The sequence below is a fragment of the Epinephelus lanceolatus genome, chromosome 13 (assembly GCF_041903045.1).
Source record: "Epinephelus lanceolatus isolate andai-2023 chromosome 13, ASM4190304v1, whole genome shotgun sequence".
Classification (NCBI taxonomy): Eukaryota; Metazoa; Chordata; class Actinopteri; order Perciformes; family Serranidae; genus Epinephelus; species Epinephelus lanceolatus.
The window spans coordinates 1,704,127-1,727,433 of NC_135746.1; the positions used below are offsets into that span (position 1 = coordinate 1,704,127).

Below are 23,307 nucleotides of genomic sequence, written 5' to 3' on the forward strand. Positions count from 1 at the left end.
TGTGTCAGCGTGGGTTTCCTCCAGGTGCTCTGACATGTTCTCCCTGTGTCAGCGTGGGTTTCCTCCAGGTGCTCTGACATGTTCTCCCTGTGTCAGCGTGGGTTTCCTCCAGGTGCTCCCACATGTTCTCCCTGTGTCAGCGTGGGTTTCCTCCAGGTGCTCCGACATGTTCTCCCTGTGTCAGCGTGGGTTTCCTCCAGGTGCTCCCACATGTTCTCCCTGTGTCAGCGTGGGTTTCCTCCAGGTGCTCTGACATGTTCTCCCTGTGTCAGCGTGGGTTTCCTCCAGGTGCTCCAGCTTCCTCCCACAGTCCAAAGACATGCAGGTTAATTGGTGACTCTAAATTGTCCGTAGGTGTGAATGTGAGTGTGAATGGTTGTCTGTCTCTATGTGTCAGCCCTGTGATAGTCTGGTGACCTGTCCAGGGTGAACCCTGCCTCTCACCCAGTGTCAGCTGGGATAGGCTCCACCCCCTGTGACCCCCAACAGAATAAGGGGTTATGGAAAGTGAATGAATGAATGAATGAATAATATTATGTGTGACGCCACTAAAAGATTAAACATAAATCTGTGTCAGTGGCACTTCCTGAAGTATTAAGCCTGAAACCAATGGTGGGTACGTGTGCTCAGCTATGTGTTAACCTTTATCCCTTTTAGGATTTACTCAGACTTCTTAGTAGTAATCTCATTTCTTTTAATCCCTCCTCCTCCCCAGCATGCTCTCTCACATACACAAACACATGTAGCCTCCATTCTCTCATGTAGACCAGCAGCCATTCATGTTGTTGGACTACTGCTGTCGTTGTTTTGGATTCACACTCATAAAACGCCATGGACCCTTCTCCCTCAAGACTACACCCAGTGATACCTTGGTAAGGACACTGAATGATGCGTGCTGGCATAGAGAGGATTAAGGAGTGGTTGTAACGTGGCAGTGGATCGGTGCACAGCGAGGTGTTTACAACATGTCTAATAGAGCTAATTGGTGCTTATCACCCACAGTACTGCCTGTTTTCATAAATTAGATTTTTATTGCAGCATTATTGACTGTCGTTTTAACTACGCCGTCCTCATCAGAGTCATAATAAGCATTTAACTGAGTGTTGATGTCCTCATGTCACCATTAGTGTCTCATTTACCCTGTTAAAGCGTGCTTTTGAGTAATCAGCAAAACTCAATTTAAAGTCTCAAAGCAGCTTTCTAGAGCAGTCCTGTTTTTAAAAGCACAATCCACTCTGCAGATGACAAACACACCATGCTAGCCAAGGTGTTTAGCTGTCTCTGAGGGTATTAGCATGAGCTCAGCCACTTTCCTGCCTCCGGACAAAACCCACGTCCTCCTGGCTGTCTGAGCAGAGCGAGAATAGAGACCACGTGGTTTAGGTGGGACACAATCAAATGAAATGTAGGTTAGTTTAAAAGAAATGCATCCATTATCGTTACAGCCTCAAGATACAGACAGGAATGTTCTGCTTTGTCCCTGCCACTTCTGACTGCTGCTCATGTTCCATATGGAAGTTACCTGGAGAAAATGGAGGATGAAACAAAGACAGAGAATGCACCTCAGCACCATAAATGTCCACTGATAGACAGAGATAGATACTTTGAACAAACCACACTGTACAAGCACTGACATAAAAGTAAAAAAGTAAGCATGTGCATGCACAGAAGTGTGCAAAGTGTAGTGAGGTGTGCAAAATTAATGTAATCATAAGTTACACATTAGGAGGATGTGCTGCACTTTGCCAGAAGGTATGGAAAATGTCATTAGAGAATGGATGGGGCAAATTAAGCAATCTGATTGTTAGCCGTGACATAATAACTGCAATGACATCTAATTCCTCTACACATCTCTGTGTCACTCCTCTTGGCCTTGTAACCATAGAAACTGGTAACAAACTAATTAGCTAGCTAACAAACTCCTACAATGCAGATATATTTACGGTTAACATCAAATCTGCTGAACATAAAAGACGACATGCAGAGATGTAAAACCTAAGCGACTGACAGGTATAGCAACATCCTTGCAAGCCTCTGCAAGCAGTTTTCAAATTCATCCTGCAGACGCTGAACAGTTTTGCAGTGGTTGCACAATAAATGGCAACTTAATAATTATTAGAAATAAATGAATGTGGATACATCTTCCATCGGGATGTGGAGAAAGGAAGTGACAGCCTGTCCAGCTTTGGAGAGCCTGACGTATAATCTAAAAAAGAAGGACAAGAATTTTGTCTGTTTGTTTCTTGGAAACTCTGTTATTTAGTTATGTATTTTTATTATTTTTTTAAAAAAGAAATATTTAAACATTAATTTTATTTATTTATTTTTTAATTTTAATTTTAATGTTTTTTTTCTTCTTCTTGCCAGGGTGGAGGATATTATACTAATTTTCTTTGTTGAAATATTATTGATTATTGTTCACATTTAATGTTTAAAAACTTAATAAAAAATATTGTTTAAAAAAAGATATGCAAATGAATGACACCAAAAATAAATGAACACTATAATAGAATGTTAAACAAATATTAGAAATGAATATCCAAATGATGAACTCAATCTGTGATTTAAAAAAAAAAGATAAGAAGCTAGCACATTGCATAGCATAGTGAGAAGGTGTATTAATGCTTTATATCTATATATTATCTATGTATTTATTGCGTTGGGCCGAACAATGCGCATCAGCTGTGATATATTCACAACATACCACAGCCTGTCCTAAGCTGTTACTTAATGTTAAAGACAGTGAGTTGGGTCAGAACCCAGTAGCCTTCCTGACCACTGATGTTGACTGAGACAAAGTGCGGATGAGTTGAACAGTTCAACAGTTTGGTGGCCTTCAGCAGGAAAGATCTCCTGTTCTTGCTGAGCTTGTTAACATCTCTCGCCCTCTTGTTCTGACCCCAGCACACACACACACACACACACACAGAGCAGACCACAGACTGGTGGAACATCTGCAGCATCTTGTTGCAGATGTTGAAGCCTCTGAGCCTCAGCAGGAAGTAGAGCCGGCTCTGACCTTTGTCTCAGAGGGCCCCTGTGTTTACAGCCCTCCAGTCTGTCGACCAGTCTGAGGTATTTATAGGCGTGAACCACCTCGTCATCCTCACCCTGGATGGATGCAGGTGTCAGAGGCTTAGTCCACAGTCCGCTCCTTCGTCTTGCTTATGTTGAGCTGCAGATGGTTCAGTCTGCACCACCCAACAGAGTCAACATGAAGGTGGAGAGAGCAGTGCCCTTGGGATCCTGTGTTGCTTATCACCATTCCTTACACACAGTTTTACAGACTGTGGCCTGCTGGTCAGGTAATCTATTATTCAAGGACACAAGTGAAGTGTTCACCTGCTTGGCCCTGAGGTCCCAGCAGCAGCAGAGGCTGTACGGTGTTGAAAGCTCTGGAGAAATCGCAGAACATGATTCTCATTGTGGGTCTGCCTTGTCCAGAGGGAATGAAGTGGTGTAGTGTTTAAATTACAGCATCATCCACTCTGATGTTCTTCTGGAAGGCAAACTGCAGAAGGTGCAGTGCTGCTTTAATGATGATGTAATGCCAACAGATATCCCCTAATTTAAATCTTACAGTCATTAGTGCTGAAACAATGAGTCCATTACTTGTTTATCAAGCAACGAGACCAGTCTAGTGGCTCTGTGAGGCTGTTAGCACAGTGGGGCTGTGAGCTAAATGCTAATGTCAGCATGCTAACATTCTCACAATGTTAACATGCTGACATTTAGCAACTTTGTTCACCACCTCCCTCCTCACCACAGGGAGCTCTGTGTGGAGGACTTTATAGTGAGCTCATCTTCTGGACACAAGCCTACTCAGGTCATTTTCTCTGCACCCTTCATAACATCACTGCTGCCGCACAATTACAACGTGCCAGATGAGCGTCGGCTGGTGGACCGTCCATATTAAGCCTTGGCTATCCTTGGGAAAAATATTTGGCTTACCTACAGAAGAGAGCTAGCTAACGCTGGTGAGCTGAGTCGTCAACCTTTGTGATAGAGAAGGTGAAGTTGACACCACGTTGCTAAAATCTTTTGGACGAAGTCGGCATCTTGTCAGGATCACACTGTGGCGGTCAAGCAATGGTATTTGATCAAACTAATCATGATACAAACACAGGTCCGAATGACTTGGCAGCACAAAGCTGGATCACAGACTTCGATGCACTACCTCCACTCACAAACCCGCACATTGTAAACTATCCAGAGCCTCAGAAGTCGGCGCATCACGTTCTCTACAGCGTAATGCATTCACATTAAATTCCTAATATTACATGGCTAATAAACGTTAAAACAAACTTCAATATATCACTGAAAGTTAAATGCAAAATTTGTATTACTGGTTGTAATCACACTGCTCTCTCTTCTCTCACATCGTCTGCCATCTGTCTGTCAGTGCACTGATGGGATGTATTGCTTGATTAGTGACCATTGGTCGTACACTACTTTACACAATGCATTGTGTGATACTTTGAGTCTAGTGTGCAGGATATAATAATTGTATATGGTGAGTGCTAAGTGACTTTGGACAGCCCATGTTCTCCGTCTTCTGCTACATTCACATTGATTCAGGACAATTAGAGAAGGACGGTAAACTTAGTTAACAGGAACTGAAACGACACTGCCGCTCAGAGTATTAAGTATTGTAACTTATGGGTCGACCTTTATAAACCCAAATATAGGCAGAGTCCTCCTGGGTTTGAGTCCTGCAGCCTGCGGCCTTTTGCTGCGTGTCATCCCTTCTTTCTCCCACCTTTCCTATCTATCTTAGCTGTTCTGTCAATAAAGGCAAAAATCATCTCAAAAATAAATACATAAAAAAAAGTTTTAACTTTTAGCCGTCTTTTGAGACAGCACTTAGAACCAGACGTTACATGGCTCCTTCACACGAGGAGAACACATGGACAATGTGGACAATTACTGGACGTTACCTGAAAGATTATATAAAATAATTTCATTTAATAGATTTAATTCCATTCTTTGTAAACAATCACAACATATCATTTTACTGTCCTACCATTCTGTCACTGTTTGTCTTCTCCATGCCATCCAGAAGATGTCTGTCTGCTTGTGAATGCATTAGTTTAGCATGCTAACATGCTAATTAGCACTGAACACAAAATAATTGAGGCTAAAGGCAGTGTCATTAATCTTGTTTGGGTTCACCAAAGTGAAAAGGATTCACCCGCTGGGGACCACTAATGTGTGTAAGACGAAATTAATAGCAATCCATGAAATAGCTGTTGAGATATTTCAGTCTAAAACAAAATGGTGGACCAGTTCCATCCATGGAACCATGGCGCTAACATCTTAGCACATGCTTTTCTCTGAATTTTGTTCGGACAATACAAACCAAACAAAGACATTACTTTGGACTCTGGGCAGTTGTGATGCGCATGTTTCAGTTTCCTGACATGTTATAGGATTAATCAGTAATTAATGAAAAATATCTGACAGATTAATCCTGAAAGAAAACGATTGTTAGTCACAGTAAACATGTAATAAGGCCCAGATGGAGACATATGTATATCCTTTGAACAGACAGTGCGGTTAAAGAGGTAATTTATTCTATCTGTGGTTTTTATCACAGCAGACGTTGAACTTGGCGCAGCAGGAAAAACACAAGTGGAACTAATAAAATTAACGATGACTCCATTCCCATTAACGAGTGCCAGTGAACCAGTGAGCCAACATGCAGGGTCCTGGCACCAGCACACCTGACTGGAAAGGAGCCCATTATTAAAGTAATTAGTTACACCTGTGTTTGACAAGCCGAAATGTCAGCTGTGAGGAAGAGGTCTTTTATCTCTCCTGCGAAGGTGTCGTGTAACCCATTTCCTGTAAAGGCTGCAGTTAATCATCTATGAAAGGAGACTTTAGCAGGCGAGCAGTGAGCGTCTGCTGCTATCTGCTGTCATCAGCGTTGCTTTCTGGTTCGTGAGAGAGAAGAGAAAATGGAGGAGAGGATTTTTTGTTAGCTTTGGGAGACGCACAAAACATAAAATAACACTGATGGCTTTCCAGTAAATATCTCCAAATGCAGAGCTTTCTGATCATGTTGAAAACACTGACGTAAAGCTTTATGTTTCTCTTGGTATTTATAGTCTTGTTTATTTGAAGCAAAGCTCCGCAGATGGTCGATAGGAGACGTTTCAAAAGCCAAAAGGCATTTTCATCCACTCATTGATTAATGGTTCTCATATATGTAACTGATTTTGGTGTTAAGCCTCGCCCAGGGTTGTTTTCAGCTTTGTCAACATTCAGATGAAGGAAAAATGAAATAATTCTGTAAACATGGAGGCAGGAAGACACAGCACACACAGTAGTGGGATATAGATCCGATATTATTCGATACCAGTACCTGAAATTACAGATGAGAGACCGTCTATTCCTTCCTCTCCCTCAGAGAGAAAATCTTTTTACTACAAAGAAGCTGCTGGTTTCAAACATGCAGCAGGTTTCATGTGAAATTAAAGTCCCTCACAGCCACAGGGCATTATTATTAATCATTTCTCCTCTCCTCTTCTTCTCTCCGTCTCCTCAGGTTGTCCTGCAGAATCTGTTGATATGCATGGTGTGTTTCTACTCTCTCTACTACATCGTGGTCAGTGTGTGCATTGGACTGCTCAGGTACAAACACTGCAGCAACACAAAGCAAAGACAGATAAAGTTTCTTTCAACCACAAAATAAGATTAAAAGTGGACTTTTACTGTTTATAGTTTGTGCACGTCTTTATCATCCTCTGGTGTCTTTAGGGTTCATGAGATCAACAGCTTGTTGGCTCCGTTTGACTACACAACACAACCGTCATGGCAGAACCCCAAATACCTCGGTAAGCAGCATTAGTGGAATGTAACTACGTTCATTTACTCATGTAGTTCATTTTAAGGTACTGGTTCACCAGTTTAAGAGTAAAGTTACTGCCTGCTTAACCTCCTCCATTCCGTTATGACGCCAGCATCCTCGGATGTCTTTCAGAGGCTGAGTTTTAAAGCTAGAGTGAAGATTCAGGTGTCATATGAAACTATGGGTCCCCTCCCAGCCATGTAATGCTAGCTTGTTGTGAAGGGGGTTAAATAACTCTCCAAATGGGCAAGGGAAAAACCGGCATGGCCATTTTCAAAGGGGTCCCTTGACCTCTCACCTTAACATATCTGAATGAAAACTGGTGTAGTTTCGTACAAAGAAATTTGTTCCTACATGAAACTGCTCACAACAAGGTCTGTGGATTATCTTGAGTGACCAGGTCGTGATTTCTGGGAAGAGACATTGATGTTGAGTTTTGAGCACCACAAGCTGATACCCTGTTTACACGTAGGAAAAACGCACATATTTTCATGCGGTCTGGCCTCTTGTTTACACGCAAACTGAGTTTTTTTCACGGAAAACGATCATTTGTAAAAACTAAGGCCAAAGTGGAGATTTCTGAAAACGCTGTTTATGTGTTGCCGTCTAAACTGGGTGAAACGGGGTTTTAGGTTCTGAAACGTCACAACATGCGCCAGCAAATGCTGTGACATCATGTGAGCGACCTACGTTTACACTTTGTTTGGCTACTGATCATGGATGCTGTTAAGGCGGTACTCATTTTTACGTTTGTGCAAACGCTAAAGCGACATTTAGAAGTAGCTCCACTTCACTGTCAATCCACACAAACAAACCTCTCGCCATGTTTACTGTTTTGAAAGGAACAGGAAGTCGCACGTCTTAATCGTTGTTGTTGTTGTTGTTGTTGTCGATTCTGAGGATTCTGATTGGCTTGCATGGCTTCATCCTTCTCCCTACACTGCCGCCCATAGGTTTGGCATAGTTATGACGGTGCTCGACGGCGTATTTATCCGGGTTCATGTAAATGACAACATTTTTGAAAACGATGTTGTGTGTACGATGTTATTATTGAAAACGGAGGGGGTGAAATATTCGTTTCTCTAAATACCCAGCTATGTGTAAATGTGGTGTGAGTGTCATCTAGCTCCATTATATCTCCAACACTCTGCAGCTCACACCAAAACAAACTAGACTGATAAAAAAAAAAAAGAAGTATACAGACCTTTGCCAGAGAGGGCATTTGTGCATGTGGCAGTAGGAAAAGCAGATGTGTAAATAATACAGGGAACAAAAATATAAACACTTATTTTCACTCTTATTTTTCATGAGTTGAAATAAAAGCTAAAACTTTTTCTCTGCACACAAAAGGCTCAGTTCTCTCCAGTTATTGATTATAATAATGATCATTTTGGTCACAAATTCATCCAGTGAGTCATGTGTCAGTGAGCTCTTCTCCTGCCACAATAATCGATGCACCTCACAGGTGTGGCATATGATGCTGATTAAAGAACATGATTATTACATGATGCTGATTACAATAAAAGACTGCTCAAAAACGTTAAGGCATTTATTAAGCACTCTACAGTATAGATTTCACATGACTAGTAGCGCTACAGAAATGCATCTGTGGTCAAACAGAATTCACCTGTGATGAGAACACGTCTCCAAAGAGCCAGATGCCATCAAAGGCGAGCAGTTTTCCACTCAAGTCAGCTGCAATGACAGACTGTCAGGTTGAGACCCTGGTGAGGACGATGAGCACGCAGATGAGCTCCACTGAAACTGTCTGTGCAGAAATTCTTTGGTTGTGAAAACCAGCTGCTGCATCAGCTGTTAGGGTGGCTGCTCTCAAACCATCTTGCAGGTGAAGACGCTGGATGTGGAGGTCCTGGGCTGGTGTGGTTACACGTGGTCTGCGGTTGCGGTTATGATGAATGTTAGATGTAGTGCCAAGTTTACAGAAACTGCATTAAAGATGGCTCATGGTTATAAAATGAACATTCAAGCCACGGGTAACAGCTTTCCAAAAACTTGTGACATCTGTGGCATTGTGTTGTGTGACAAACCTGCACATTTTGGAGTGACCTCTTATTGTGACCATCCCAAGACACACCTGTGGAGTAATGATGCTGTTTAATAAGCATCTTGATATGCCACACCTGTCAGGTGGATGGATTACCTTTACTGCTCACTCACTGTATCCATCCTCACCTTTAACATTTCATCCTGGTACAACTCACCAGCATGGGGCCGGCTCAGACCAGGGTCTGACAACGACACAGCTGTGCTCCATTGACTCTAATGCACTCGTTTCAGATTTCCTTCATTTCCAGGCTGGTGTTGTGGATGTGGAGCTAAATGTTGTGCCTGGGGCACATCGTGTGTTAATGATACTCGTTACCTGGAGAGATTGGAAAAAGATATACGTTTCTTCCCTGTTCCAAAACCAAAATCAGACCCTGAAAAGTGTAGGGTTAGCTAGCTAGCTACTGAAGATATAGCCTACTGAATGTATACACATGCTGCTTTTGCTTTGTAATGATTATAACAGTGAAACAAAGAGCGACCCTGCTGTACAGGAACCAGTGAAGGGAAGCAGGGAAACTTTGCTCATATTCAACCAGCTGTGTGTCATCACAGTGTGTGCAGATGAACAGTGTTTGACTTCCTTCAGAGATCCCTGCCCGTCCAGTGGCGGAGGTTCGGGTTCGAAGCCAAACACAGTTCATCTGCACACACTGTGATGCCACACAGCTGGTTGAATATCAGCAAAGTTTCCCTTTATATTCATTGTGTTGTGTGGCGATCAGCAGTGATGTGGTGATTCACTTTTACACTGTGATCTGTAGCCTATAGCCTTAGTTCTTTTTAACCTGTTGTTGCTGCTGAGTCAGTTTGACATCCTGGATATATCCTTCAGACACACACTGTAGACCCCTCTGTCTGCTGCTCTCTGGAGTCATGATATGAGAATTGAATCGCTGGTTGTGAAGCATGTTAGAAAAGAAAAGGATGATGCAGAACACGAGCTCAGTGCTCAGTGTGTTGTTCTCTCTCTCTTCCTCTACAGTTGGTGTCATTTCCACAGAAGTGACCTATGTGTTGGGAGGACTGGTGTTCGCCTGGATCGTAGAGGAGTGGGTTTGGGATTACGCCATAACTGTCACACTGCTGCATGTCGCCATGACTGTAGCAGGTAAACACACACACACACACACACACACGGATACACACAAAGTGGATCAATAGAGCGGAACAGCTAAAAGGATTGGAGGCCTGGTTATGTAATTGGATATAGTGGCACACAAACAGCCACTTTACCTTTGTGTGTAAGTTGTGTTTATACATCCTCAGCTTCCTTTTATCCAAGTTATTTACTTTGCAGCGTGTTTTAGGTGCAGGTAGTTTTTACATGTTACACACAGTTTCTATGTTCCTGCAGTGATGTCAGACTTCCCTTCAGCTGAGCACTGGTGGATAGCTCTGGGTAAGACTTCTCCTTTCTTCTTCTTCTCTGTCGACCTGTCCGCATGACACCTCCACTCTCTGTCTCTTTGTGGCTGAGGTGTTAGACTCACGATAACTCACTTCCTCCCTCTTCCCTTCAGATTCATGGCTTTTTAAGAACAGCTGCTCACCGCCAAACCTTCCTCTGACTGATCTCCTTTTCTTATTTGTTTAATCGCTCTCTCCGCAGGTTCAGGCCTGGTGATGATGATATTTGGAGGACAGCTCATGGCCTATAAACTCTTCAGGAGCAACTTTGTCTATCCCGCTGAACTGCAGAACTTCTAATGAACACAACGAGGAAAGCTTTTAACTGGCTTACTGGTTAATCTCAGGTCCGGATACGTGCAAGTGGATTCACTTTTCAACGACTGTCACCACAGCAGGTTCATGTTAACACCAGTTTGAGCAACTACAGTATGTCTGTCAATAATATATATATATATTCTATAAAGCAACCACAATAAACACTTTCTCTGCTAGATGTGTGTCAGCTCACAGTCTGATCCCTCCTTGTACAAATCTGCTTTCTAACACATATTCTGTACAGTTTAAATATTGTTTTGTATTGTTTCTTTACAAACTACCAAGTATAAACTAAAGGTAATAGATGAGGTGACACCTGTAGCAAATGTGACCAAGTTAAACAAACTCTGCTGACACTGGTGAGTTACCACAGCAGCAACATGTTCTGATGTAATGATAGTGAACATGTTCATGCGAGTGCGTAGTGTCGTAGTCTGATAAATAAAATCATTATCTGTATTTTAATTATGTTTGTATATATTAGTTAAAACTGGATTTACATTAAATACTTAAAGCAAAATGATTTATTTGTGTGTTTGTGTCTGTATTTGTGTGTCAGGGAGTTGATTCCCTGAACTAGAGGAGCAGGTCAAAGACAGACCTGTCTGAACATACAACATCATAATTTTGATAATATATACAGTCATTGACAGGGACGCATTGATGTAAACAACCATTAAATATCTCACAAAGTCACAAATGAGTAATTCTTCAACTTTTGTGATTTTTCCTGTCAGAAATAAGTAAAAGAAAAACACATTTCTATTTTTAAAATTGTTACCACACTTACTTGAGACCAAAGGTAACAAACAAAAATTAAATGAGTCAGTCATTATTTATTATTATAAAAAGAGTGCCCTTTAATGTGTTTCTTTGCCCCTGATCCAAATTTTGGACATTTAACCCTGCTTAATTTTAAACTTAATACTGATCTAATATGAACTTCAAATACAAATGACACAAAAAATCCCATTTTAATGAAAAGTACAATGTGTTGTAAGATATATTCAGGTTCAGGTTACTTTATTGATACCCAAGGGTAAACTAGTTTTGCATTCCAGAGTCAAAACATCCATCACAGTCTGAACAATCAAAACAAAGCATAGAACATAGAATACAAGAAAGAAATTTAAAATGACAGAAAGTGCTGCAATCCATGAAATAAAAGCAAATAATTGAAAACAATTAAAAACACAAAGAGCAAAATTCATATATTAGTCTATTCTCATAAAAAACAGCTGTCTCTTGGGGTCAATTAGGGTAACAGTTTGTATACTTATTGACCATAGCAAAAGCAATACGACAGGAGAGCACATGGCTGGAGGACAGTTAGCTCTATGGAGGGAACTCAATAAGAAATCAAGGTCATTTTTTTGTGAAATCAATAATACTTTTGTTGGCTGTCATTTCAGCTCAGATTTCCTTTGAAATTATAAATAATAAGAAAAAACACATTTTATTTTGTGTATATTTAATCTAAAGCTAAAAGACATTATCAAGAGAACACAACGAGTTTTTTTGTTTTAAAATTTTAAAATGCAACAAAGTGTAATTTCCACAAAAGTCATTTCCATCACTTTATGTATTGTGATGGAAATGACATACAGTAGTGGGAATAACAATGCCAGTGTTGTATTACCGAAAATATTCTATCAATCCACTTCTCTAAATATGTGTTAGAGTCTATGAAAGTTTCCAGAACAAAATAAACAATAGTTGAAGACTGACCCAAATATGTGAAATCAAATTTGGGGCCTACAGAAAGAACATGTATTATCTGAAGCATCATGTATTTAATTTAAATCAGAATCAGAATCAGAAATACTTTATTGATCCCCGAGAGGAAATTATTTATGTCACAGGTGCTCCTTGCAAGAGAGGAAAGATACATGAAAATATAAGAAATTTAAACAATAGTATTAACAAATATATAGTTAAATAAACAGGAATTATTAACAAACATAAACGTAAATAAATATATATATATATACACATATATATATTGTAAACTGAACAAGATTATTTACACAAACAGAATATATACAGTCAGGGTGAATGGGGTTATTGCACAAGTTAAATTAAATTATTGCAGTGTGTGTGAAAAAATCTCAGGGCCACTCAGAGGGAGGAGTTGTACAGTTTGATGGCCACAGGCAGGAATGATTTCCTGTGGCGCTCAGTGGTACATCTTGGTGGTATGAGTCTCCCACTGAAAGTACTCTTGTGCCTGACCAGCACATGGTGGAGTGGGTGTGAGACATTGTCCAAGATAGTTCGTAGCTTAGACAGCATCCTCCTCTCTGACACCACCATCAGAGAGTCACACTCCGTTCCCACAACGTCACTGGCCTTGCGGATCAGTTTGTTGAGTGGTGGAAGAAGTCCTCAGATCTTTTACTTTAGTATGGTAAGATAAAACTTTAATGTCCCCAGGGGGCAATTTGGGAAAACAAAACAGACAGTACGAGACATAACACACAGAATCCAGTATCACACACTGTCAGGGGTCAATCATCAATTAGTGCTCACTGCTGTTAAGAAAAGCGAAAGCAGACGGGATAAAAGACGATCTGTAATGCTTAGTGCTACATTTACGGAGGCAAAACCTTCGCCCTGATGGAAGCATCTGAAACTCAGCATCTGAAACTCAGCATGGAGGGGATGTTGAGAGTCTGAGACAATCGACTGAAAAGAAGCAATAAAAATTCTCTGTAACATGTTTAAGTCCTGCATTTAAAACTGCATTCAAGTTAACATACAGAAGTGTTAAAGTCCAGTCAGTCGAACTCAAAAAGGGCACAAGAGAGGAGAATTTGCAGTATAGCTAATATTTCATAGTTTTTATTCTGAATCATTTATTAAAAGTATACCTTCATGGATTTAGTGCAGCAAGGTCTTTTTCAAGGTCAAAAGCAAAGTTTCAACAGTTAACAGAGACATGGTCCAAAATGTTTTTCCAAGTTTTGAGGCTCCATCTTTTTCAGAAGATATTCGATGTATTATACCTGTATTTTGGGAACTGCTGCTACCCAACACAGCAACACATTTTCCATGTACAGTTTGTGCCACACTGCTGGTGTGGATGTATCCATAAGTTCTTTGGTGGAGACATATGTTTAGCATCTATAATGTCATCAGCCTTTTTAAGTTTGACACGTGTGTAGGGGGTGATAACAAGGGGTAGACGAAGGGTTGTGGAGGGTTTGTGGGTTTACTGGTTCTATTAGCAACTTTGAGCATCTTTACTCTTATTACCTCCGCCAAGGAGGTTATGTTTTCACCGGCTTTGGTCTGTTTGTCTGTTTGTTTGTCTGTCTGCAAAATAACTCAAAAAGTTATTAACGGATTTTGATGACATTTCCAGGAAAGGTGGATAATGGGACAAGGAACAGATGATAAAATTTTGGTGGTGATCAGTTGAAGCAAAGTGGATAAAATAGTAAATAAAGTCTATGGTCTGACAGCCTCAGCAGCAATTAAGACGGTGAAAATAGCGCCATCTGGTGGCGGGAAACCACGTCTTGTTCTACTTGCTAAATGTTGTAATTCTAAAGTTGAAATTGATGTTCTGTGTTGGAAAAAAGAAAGTGAAAAATACAAAGAAACATATTATATTCTGTGTTGGTACAAAATAAAAACAAAAAATAAATACACCACAGTGTCTCCATGGTGACGGCATATATAACCTAATAATGATAGTGATGCAAATAACCTGATTGTGATGCAGGCTGCAAAATCTGATGCAGAGGGGGAGGGAATATCACCTACTTGGCAGAGGTCTGCACTCTCTGAGTGCTCTTCTAGTAATCATTATCTTATCTTTCAGTCAATTCAAGCACTATATTTGAATTTAAATACATTGCAAAAGTGATCTGGAGCTCATGATAGGTCTTAAATGGAGGGGCCTTCGTCCACAGAGTAGCCTGGCAGATAGGAAAACATTTGGTGCAAGAGTGGAAACTTAAATTTATTACGTCCAAACATTATAAGCAATCAGTGGTGCTCATGTGTGATGGGTGAAGCAGCCAGCTGTCTATGAAGGATAGTGCCCACAGAGAGGAATATAAAGACTGCATTCACATCGACCATCAGCCATCAGCCATCAGCCATGTCACTGAGGCTGAAATATGTCAAATAATGACAGCACATGTTTCATAAACCTGTTGGAGGGTTTGATGTTCACAGTGTTCATAAAGACGCAGATGTCTTCAAGGTTCAAACGGCAGCGACAGCAGCACTGACACAAACATCTGTCCTTTGGAGATGACACAGACCTCCTCATTCAACAACACATTCAGAGGCAGATACATATTAATGTGTTCATCACTTTAATGCTGCAGCTGTTAGAGGTGGAAATCATTTTTATTGCGTTATAGTTAGTTAGTTCATTTATTTATCCTTTCGGAAATTCTTTTTGTGTCTGTGGCATCGTCAGAAAAATACACAAGAGACATTACAATTAAGGACAAACATTAAACAACCATAGAACAAGTACAGCTGATAACAACAGCAAGACATAACAACAGCATCTAACAACAGTGTTGTGAAGCAGCATCACCGACAATCAAAAATGAAGAAACCTACCATAGTGTGCACCTTGTATCACAGTCATAATTTGTTCAGCAGAGCTGTACTGGAAGGTAAACTTAACAATCTTGTTCAGTTTGTTCCTGTTTCCTACAGACAGTGAGAGAAACCAAGCAATAAAGGCAGAAAGTTAAGATAATCTCCACAAATGAACGATAAAGAGAACCAGTATTTGTTCGTCCTCTCCAAACTGTCAGAGCTTCCACATAAAGTCTTTGCCGTCCTTTGCTACAGACTGTGTTTGAGTCCCATGACGATTGTTTATCGGTTACTGTCCATAGATATTTATATTCACTGACAACTAACTACATGTTAGTGTGTGTCTCTGCTCAGTCTGAAATCAAAAATCATTTCTTTTGTTTTCTTGGTGTTCAGCTGAAGAAAAGTAGCATGACACCAATTAACAAAATCATTCACACATCCCTGATAACCTGTTTCATCCTCAGCTATCAAACCAACAATCTCTGTATCGTTAGCACATTATACTGCTTTGGAGTTTATAATAATATATCAAAATGTATTAGGTGATTTTGTGCTACTGATATAATTATGCAAAGTAACTAGTTGTGAAAAGGACAATATTTATTTAAAAAATGGACGCACTCAAATTACAAGTACCTCAAATTGTAGCCTATTTAAATACAGTATTTCAGTAGTTGTATTTAGTTACTTTGCACTACTGATTACATTACAAATAACATGATAAAGTGGAGGAAGCAGCAGCAGTAATGTAGTTTGGGCCTGTGTATTTAAGGTTACTGACACACGCGAGTCTCATTTGTTATCAAGGTCACCTGACTGCATGTCGAAGCCGAGCGCCAAACGAAGCTGGAGTTAACTCTGAATTAAACTACCTGTTTAATTACGGTAAAATAAACCTGTTTAACGGTAAAGGAAACGGACACACCGACTGAATGTCAGGAAACGGTTTAATATCCAGTATCCGGCGGTTAATAAACGCCGAGGAGCGGCTGAGGACGATCACTCCGGTAAGCTAACGTGTTGTTAGCATGGCAAGCTAACTAGCTAAGTGCTAGCTAGTCAGCATGAGAGGCTAACTAGCGAAAGGCTAGCCCCTGGGTGTGTGTGTGTGTGTGTGTGTGTGTGTGTGTGTGTGTGTGTGTGTGTGTGTGTGTGTGTGTGTGTGGTGAGAGCCGCTCTGACTGTAGAACACACTGAGGTGTCAAACACACATTACTGCAGCAGCACCTGTTTAGCTGCGGTCATAATTTAAATTAGCAATTAGCTCTTTCCTAAAGTTAATAAATGTGATTATTGTCATGTGGCGATGTTCACCATTTATTTTAAGCAAGATTACTTTGATTTGAGGGTTTAAAATTGACTTTGGTGTATTTCACATGAATTCAGATCAACAGTTTTTGCACTATAACATTCTTTGGTAAAAACTAAGTCACACTGTCAAACTTCTTAACACAGCCAGCGAAGCAGAAATTAATCAAATTCAAGAGGGTTTATTGGCATGATCAATGATCATACTATAGTGGCTCATTGCACAAGATGCTGCACACAGGGAGGAGTACATTTTTAATGGTGCAAACTAGGGCCCGACCGATTTTTTTTGGGCTGATGCCAATTCCGATATTATGGATTAAAAAAATCTGATAACCGATATATCAGCCGATTAATTTTTTACGTTTTTCAGTTTAAAAACCCCAAAATACCTGCTTTTGATGGCTTAAATATAATTTAGTTTTTAATGACTAAAAAAGCAACGTTTCGACCCAAATGGTCTTCCTCAGGCCATTTGGGTCGAAACATTGCTTTCTTAGTCATTAAAAACTAAACTGGGAGCTCTAATTCAGTGTGCGGATTTTCTTCTTCTTTCTGCATGGACCCCTGTTATCCAGCACCTGACCTAAAGCAGGATTGGATGTGCGCACAACTACTCTGTCTTCTCTTAAATATAGTTCAAACACTCGTAACAAAGATATATATTGACGGAAGAACATTTTACCATTTTCAAATACTTTTATTATCAGAAATTGTGTGAAACAAGCAGCATATGAACAATTTGAACACAAAATAAATCAAAAATACGATGTGCAAAAAGGCAGTAAACCTCTGGGAAATAAAATAATGCAATCATGCAAAGTCTTTATGAATTAAGACATTCACGTGTGTTCACAGTACCAGAGTTCTTCTTATTATTGCCAATTTAACAGAGGTAGGGTATAGTGCAAAAAGTAACACAAGGACATCATTTCTAAGTAAAACACCATATTTCCTGCATTTTATTAGTGATGAAAATATAAGTGTTAACGATTATTCTCTAATGGCTATAATTGGCCGATTAAATCGGCCGGGCCTTAGTGCAAACAATAAAAGATTATGTTAGCAAGGTGCAAAAGCAACAACCATGTCAGTGATATTATTTTAATGCAAATAGCAAGAAAAGGAATAATAATAATAATGATGATGATGATGATAAACTTTATTTCTATTGCACTTTTCTAAACCAGAGTACAAAGTGCTTTACAGTACAGCACCATACAAGTAAATAAAAGCAACATCATTCACAGAAAATGCAATTAAAGAATTATACATATATCTATACATATACACATATGTCCATCCATACATGACTTACAAACACATATAAGCTTCACATACGTACATACATGCACACATATACATACATATACATATATGTGTGTGTGTGTGTGTGTGTGTGTGTGTATATATATACCCTAGCAGCTGCAAATCTGCCACTATCTCCTTCCATGCTTCGTCCTTCTTTATGCGATCATGGTCAGAGCTGGAGGACACATCATACAGGTAAGGCCTCTGCTGCCACAGCTCCACAAGGTTTCCTCTTTGCTCAGTTCCCACACACATTTCTATTAGTGCGTTTTGCCTCCATGGCGAGCTGCTATCAGTCTGTTTGTTTGGGTTTAGCGCCAGTGCATCATTTCATGTTGCATTTCTATTGGTCGGTTAGTAGATGTACTGTAGGTGGTAACAGCAGACACACAGTGAGAGGGACATCCTGAATTTCTGACACTGTCAGAATTTTATCCCAGGCTGTCTTTGATCACAAGACCGTGACCACAGCTGTCCTTGAACCTCTCTCACCGTGCGAGGTAGGACCACCATGTTACAGCCACGACCAAATATATCGCCACGTTCCTTTCACGCTGGTCATCTTTCGTCTGGGACAGTGCAGAATCGCAGAGTGTATACCAGGCTTAAGGATTACACCAGTTGTGATTTTTAATTTTTCAGTGTGGAGTCATTTTGAGGCTTTCCTCTCCATTCGTAGAGTCCGTTTGATCATCTTCGCCAGCAGATGGATGATTTGTTAGGAGATGGAGGGATCCTGAAAGAGGTGGTCCAACCTGGAGACGGCCCACCAGTACCCGAAAAGGCTTCAGTATTGAGTATTTACAAGTTATATTTTCTTTTAAAATCTCCCTATGCAGTTTTTCCTAATTAGTTTGCCATACCATAACCTCTCCTTCTTCTACAGTCCATTACTCTGGTTTCCTGGAATATTCCGACCGGCCTTTTGAAACCACCACAAACCTCAAGTACCCCCGGATGATGAAGTTAGGGAGAGGTCAGTCATTATTTGTGCAGGCTTCATAGAAGTTTCTCCTTGATTGAAAACTCATAACTTCTGAACTGATGTCTCAAACAGATGTGACGCTGGCCGGACTGGAGCTGGGTCTGTTGACCATGAAGAAAGGAGAGTTCTCTCGTTTCCTCCTGCAGCCCCAGTATGCGTATGGGGACATGGGTTGTCCTCCGCTCATTCCCGCTGCTGCCATCGTTCTGTATGAGATCCAAATCCTCGATTTTCTCGACTCAGGACAGGTGGACGACTTCATCGCGCTGAGTCCGGTAGGGAGGCTTCAGGTGTCCGCATGTTATGACAGTCTGAGAGTGCTGAGAGGTCAGAAATGACCGAGGTCATGTCATGCTCCTTACAGGAGGTTTATTTATTTACTCACCTACGCATGCGTGCATTTGCATTCATGCAGCTCTAGAGCAGTGGTTCCCAACTGGTGGGTTGTGGTCCAAAAGTGGGTCATGGGCCCGTTCTGAATGGATCACAAGGGACTCGCAAATGTTTCTTTAGTTACAGTACAGTAAATTTCTGACACAGAGCTTTTATTTTGAAGTGCCTGTATGTTTTTCATCATTTTCATTTTCAGTTACTTGTTAATTGTGTCGGACCATCAGAAGCAAAATTAACCTAAACTGACATCCCTAATTGTTGGCTACCTATCATTGCTCTATCTGCAGGAGGAGCAGAACACAGTTCCTCTGTCCACACTCCTCGAAGTTGTCAACACAGTACGCAGCTTTGGCAACCGTTGCTTCAACCAGAGCCGTTACGACAATGCCAAAGATCGCTATAAACAGGTAAATCTTAAGAGTTAGAAGAAGAGGAAACCACGCTGCTGCCGCTCTTTATATGTGCACTGGTTCAGGTGATAATGTTTTGTAATGCATCCTGTGCTTGGCCAACAGGCAACAGTGCTGCTGGGAAACAGGGAAACACTGAACGATGCCGAGATGGAGAGCATCAAGACAGCGCTGCTTCCTCTGTATCTGAACCTTTCTCTCACTGAGCTCCGTCTGGACAGCCCCAACAAAGCCCTGAAATATGGCAACAAAGCCTTGGGCATCGACTCTGCCAACACAAAGGCTCTTTTCCGCTGCGGACAGGTCAGATGGAGCTTTCAGATAAAATCCTCACAGGCTCTTGGTTCAAGTGGCCGATATTGAATGTTTTGAAGTCACCAAGGAAGTTAGAAATACGGATGATGACAGCACAGGCACAACCACACGCAGTCGATGGTCAATCCTTGTCCAATTGTACTAGGTTTATGTTGAATGATGATCTGCCAATAATGAGAAAAACCTCTTAGTATTTTTGTACATTTTGATTTATTTATATATTTTGAATGTGTGAGCCACAGTTTCCACAAACCATCCATGAGGCGCTTGTCCTTCACCCTCAGTGTCCCTCTGTTGCTAACTGTTTACACTCTGGATAACAATTGGTGCATTGTTTAGACTGATGTCATCTCTGTCAGGCGTATCTGCAGCTGCATGAGTACGAGAGCGCCCAGGATTGCCTCATCGCTGCTCAAGCAAGGAAGCCCTTTGACAGCGACATCAACAACCTACTGAAGAAAGTGGCGATGTAAGATGAACTTCTGTTGACACGCTCAAGAAGTTTAGAATGAGCACTGTAGCCAGGGCGATGCAGTGGCCCAGTCAGCCTACTCATTTCTTTAGTTTTAAGGTGTAAAAAAAAGTTTTTTTCAGCCTGTTGTTTAAACTATGTTTCCACCACGTTCTCAAAACCCATGATGATTATTGAATATATTGAATTATAGGGGGTGGGGGTAAAAATTGATGCAGCATAGTATCCCGTGCTGATATTGTATCAATATGTGGACGTTCAAAACAACGTTAAATCAAATGTCTGGACTTATTTTGGATTTTTTAACACAAACGGAAGGAAGCACTGGGATATGACTCGAGCAGTGTCCTGTGAGAATAAAATACAACTAACATACTAAAATAATACTTGTAACGGGTTATCTTGTGTTGAAACAACCTGTGTACATGCACTAATGTGGTTGGAATAAGGGTGTAAAAAAAATAGACTTCAGGATTGTTTCACTGCAACATTATGCTGCATATTATCGCTGCAGGTTGGATGTAATGAAGGAAATACAGAGGAGGAAAATGAAAGTAAGAGTGTCTGTCTCACAGTAAATCTTTAGAGTAACAGCGTGAAACAATCAGAAAATAATGTTTTAATTCTCTAATTCAGTGTCTTTCTCAGCTCGCGATCTCTCTCTGTTTCTCTGTCTTTTTTAAGATAAGTCAGGAAGGAGACAGCAAAGCCCTGACCTCACTTCTACTCATACCAAACAAAGATAAATGTTCTCTCCTAAAATGGTCCCAAATCAACAATAGACTATTCCTTATTTTCTGAATGAAGTGGTACACGAGCTGAAGCAGCAGAGCGGAGTGTGTTTGACCAATCAGTGACAGTCATTCCTGAAAACCTCCCCCTGAAAGTTCCTGTGCTTTCAGAAAGTTCAATCCTCCGATCAGGGACTTTTGGGGGGATAAAATAATGTCCCAGGAATGCAATAAGTTCCTTAAAAGGTTCCTTGTCCCTAGGTAAAGTTTCTGTAGTCAACAAGGGGCTGAATATGTCTTCACATATACTCACTGTATTGCATGTTTTGATTTAAAATGGCAGTTCTAATCTGAAGATATTCATAAAAAATGTTTAAATGTTTCAGATGCAATAAAGACAGCTTGGACAAACAGAGAGACATGTACTCCAAGATGTTCAGAGGCTTGACAAGCAAATGAAGGTGTAAAGATCAGTACAAAGGTAAGAAATCCTGTCTGTCTGTCAGTGGTAGGGGTGAGTCCGTGTACACGTGTACACGTGTTTGAGATCATAAACAGTTATGAAAAATGAGTACACAAAAACTGTTTTTTATTTAGGATGGAGGGGGGGTGATACTCATTGTTGAATAACTGTGATAGACTGTGAATATGACAAGAAATGGTGTGAGACCGGGTTTGGCAACAGGTCAGTAGCCTACACGCTCCGTTCTATTAAAACGGCGCAGTCGTGAAGGGGGTCGTTTGCCAGTGGGCTACAATGAGCACCGGGCCATCAAATCACAGCATCCGTGGTGAGAGAACACGGAATAGTTTGCGCGTTTACGCACGGGTCGGTGGTGAAGTGGCGCACATGACTCATGCTATGGACAGACGAGCCACGTATCTCGGTGCCGCTTAAAAACAGGTAATACATCTGGCTACATCTTTCCCACATCAAATATCCATGATCGCCTAGACCTGTGCGTAAAAGCGCACACAATTCCTTGTCCTCTGACTGCAGATGCTGTGATTTGGCCCAGTACTCATTGTAGCTCACTCTTATAAGACCCAATAATAATAATGATAAGTTACTGTGGACCTATATGCCATGCCTTTTAATAAAATTACCAGAGGAGTTCACTGAAAAACAGGTCATGTCAGCCTGAATGTACATGTACACGTTTACACGACAAAATGACCCACTCTAAATGTTTAGAGATTTTTGTGCACAAACTCACCCCTAGTCAGTGGGTCATCAACATTCATCCAGTTTACTAAATAACTGTTTTATCATTTTAACCAAAACTCAGCAACAGTTATTCTGTCTGCATTCCACAAGTACAGCTCCCATGAGTCTTAGCAATAGACACACAGTTCAAGTATCATTGGGTGCTGATGTCTCAGTTGTTATATGGTGACAATAAACAGATGCAAGGTTAGACACTAATTGAACTTGAAATGAACAGGACAGAAGAACACTGTGTCATCTCATTGATGAAATGTTTGTGTGTTGCAGATGATGGTGTAAATAATAAACATCAAGGTCCAACGGCACATTTTCTCTCCAGTGCTGCAAATTCTGACAGTTAAACACTTCTCTTGTTTCTGTGTATGTTAAAAGAATAATGCTGCACAGGCGTCTCATTTATTTCCTTTACAAGAATCAGTTCTTCAGATTTCTTCAAATGTGTGTTGATTTAGTGCAACAGTCACGTTTATGTGCAACAGTCACGTATATGTGCAACAGTCACGTATATGTGCAACAGTCACGTTTATGTTTGAGGATTTGTTTTGCAGAATTTGTGTAAGTTTGGAAGAACATTTTCATGAACACAGAAAATCTTGATGATTCCTCTCTGTAGAGTGTGTTTATAAAGACTGCCGGGGTGTAAATGTCTGCATGTGGTCTTATGTTGATAATGATAAAATAAAAAAGCTTTTTCACTTTGTGACATCTTTTCTTTGTTTTAGGTGAATTTGTAACACTGACACATGGCTACTGTGTCATTTAAAAGATATTTTAATGACATTATTATTTTATTGTTGTGAATCAGTGTGAAATAACTCACCTCAGTTTTAGAAATGATGTCAGTCTAAATGACTAAGTCCATGTGGTGATAAAGGAATGTGTGAGTGTGTAAATGTAAAATCACTGTTTTGGGGAGTGTGGCTTAGGTGCATGAAGA

At 40.6% G+C, this 23,307-nt stretch overlaps 2 protein-coding genes across 3 annotated transcripts; both read left to right on the top strand.

The window, feature by feature from the left end:
- Positions 1-732: 732 nt before the first annotated feature.
- tmem244 (transmembrane protein 244) lies at positions 733-11,171 on the top strand. 2 transcript variants are annotated; one of them, XM_033648293.2, is made up of 6 exons: positions 733-872; positions 6,551-6,636; positions 6,763-6,839; positions 9,906-10,031; positions 10,278-10,322; positions 10,533-11,171. In XM_033648293.2, exons 1-6 carry the CDS (start codon positions 780-782, stop codon positions 10,628-10,630), a joined length of 525 nt encoding a protein of 174 aa, XP_033504184.1. In that variant the 5' UTR covers positions 733-779; the 3' UTR covers positions 10,631-11,171. The 2 variants fall into 2 exon arrangements, with proteins under 2 accessions (XP_033504184.1, XP_033504185.1); XM_033648294.2 differs by lacking the exon at positions 10,278-10,322.
- Positions 11,172-15,999: 4,828 nt separating this feature from the next.
- fkbp6 (FKBP prolyl isomerase 6) lies at positions 16,000-23,088 on the top strand. The gene is made up of 9 exons (XM_033649145.2): positions 16,000-16,224; positions 18,516-18,633; positions 18,723-18,812; positions 18,894-19,096; positions 19,502-19,621; positions 19,730-19,927; positions 20,299-20,408; positions 21,529-21,623; positions 22,638-23,088. Exons 1-8 carry the CDS (start codon positions 16,150-16,152, stop codon positions 21,599-21,601), a joined length of 987 nt encoding a protein of 328 aa, XP_033505036.2. The 5' UTR covers positions 16,000-16,149; the 3' UTR covers positions 21,602-21,623; positions 22,638-23,088.
- Positions 23,089-23,307: the final 219 nt, after the last annotated feature.

Excerpts from the sequence above, each read along its gene's own strand:
- fkbp6 (XM_033649145.2), top strand. The coding sequence starts at position 16,150 with ATGTCAGGAAACGGTTTAATATCCAGTATCCGGCGGTTAATAAACGCC. Across the intron at positions 18,634-18,722 it reads CGAAAAGGCTTCAGTATTGA|TCCATTACTCTGGTTTCCTG; the intron begins GTATTTACAAGT and ends CTTCTTCTACAG. Across the intron at positions 19,928-20,298 it reads CTCTTTTCCGCTGCGGACAG|GCGTATCTGCAGCTGCATGA; the intron begins GTCAGATGGAGC and ends CATCTCTGTCAG.
- tmem244 (XM_033648293.2), top strand. The coding sequence starts at position 780 with ATGTTGTTGGACTACTGCTGTCGTTGTTTTGGATTCACACTCATAAAA. Across the intron at positions 873-6,550 it reads CTACACCCAGTGATACCTTG|GTTGTCCTGCAGAATCTGTT; the intron begins GTAAGGACACTG and ends CCGTCTCCTCAG. Across the intron at positions 10,323-10,532 it reads GCACTGGTGGATAGCTCTGG|GTTCAGGCCTGGTGATGATG; the intron begins GTAAGACTTCTC and ends CTCTCTCCGCAG.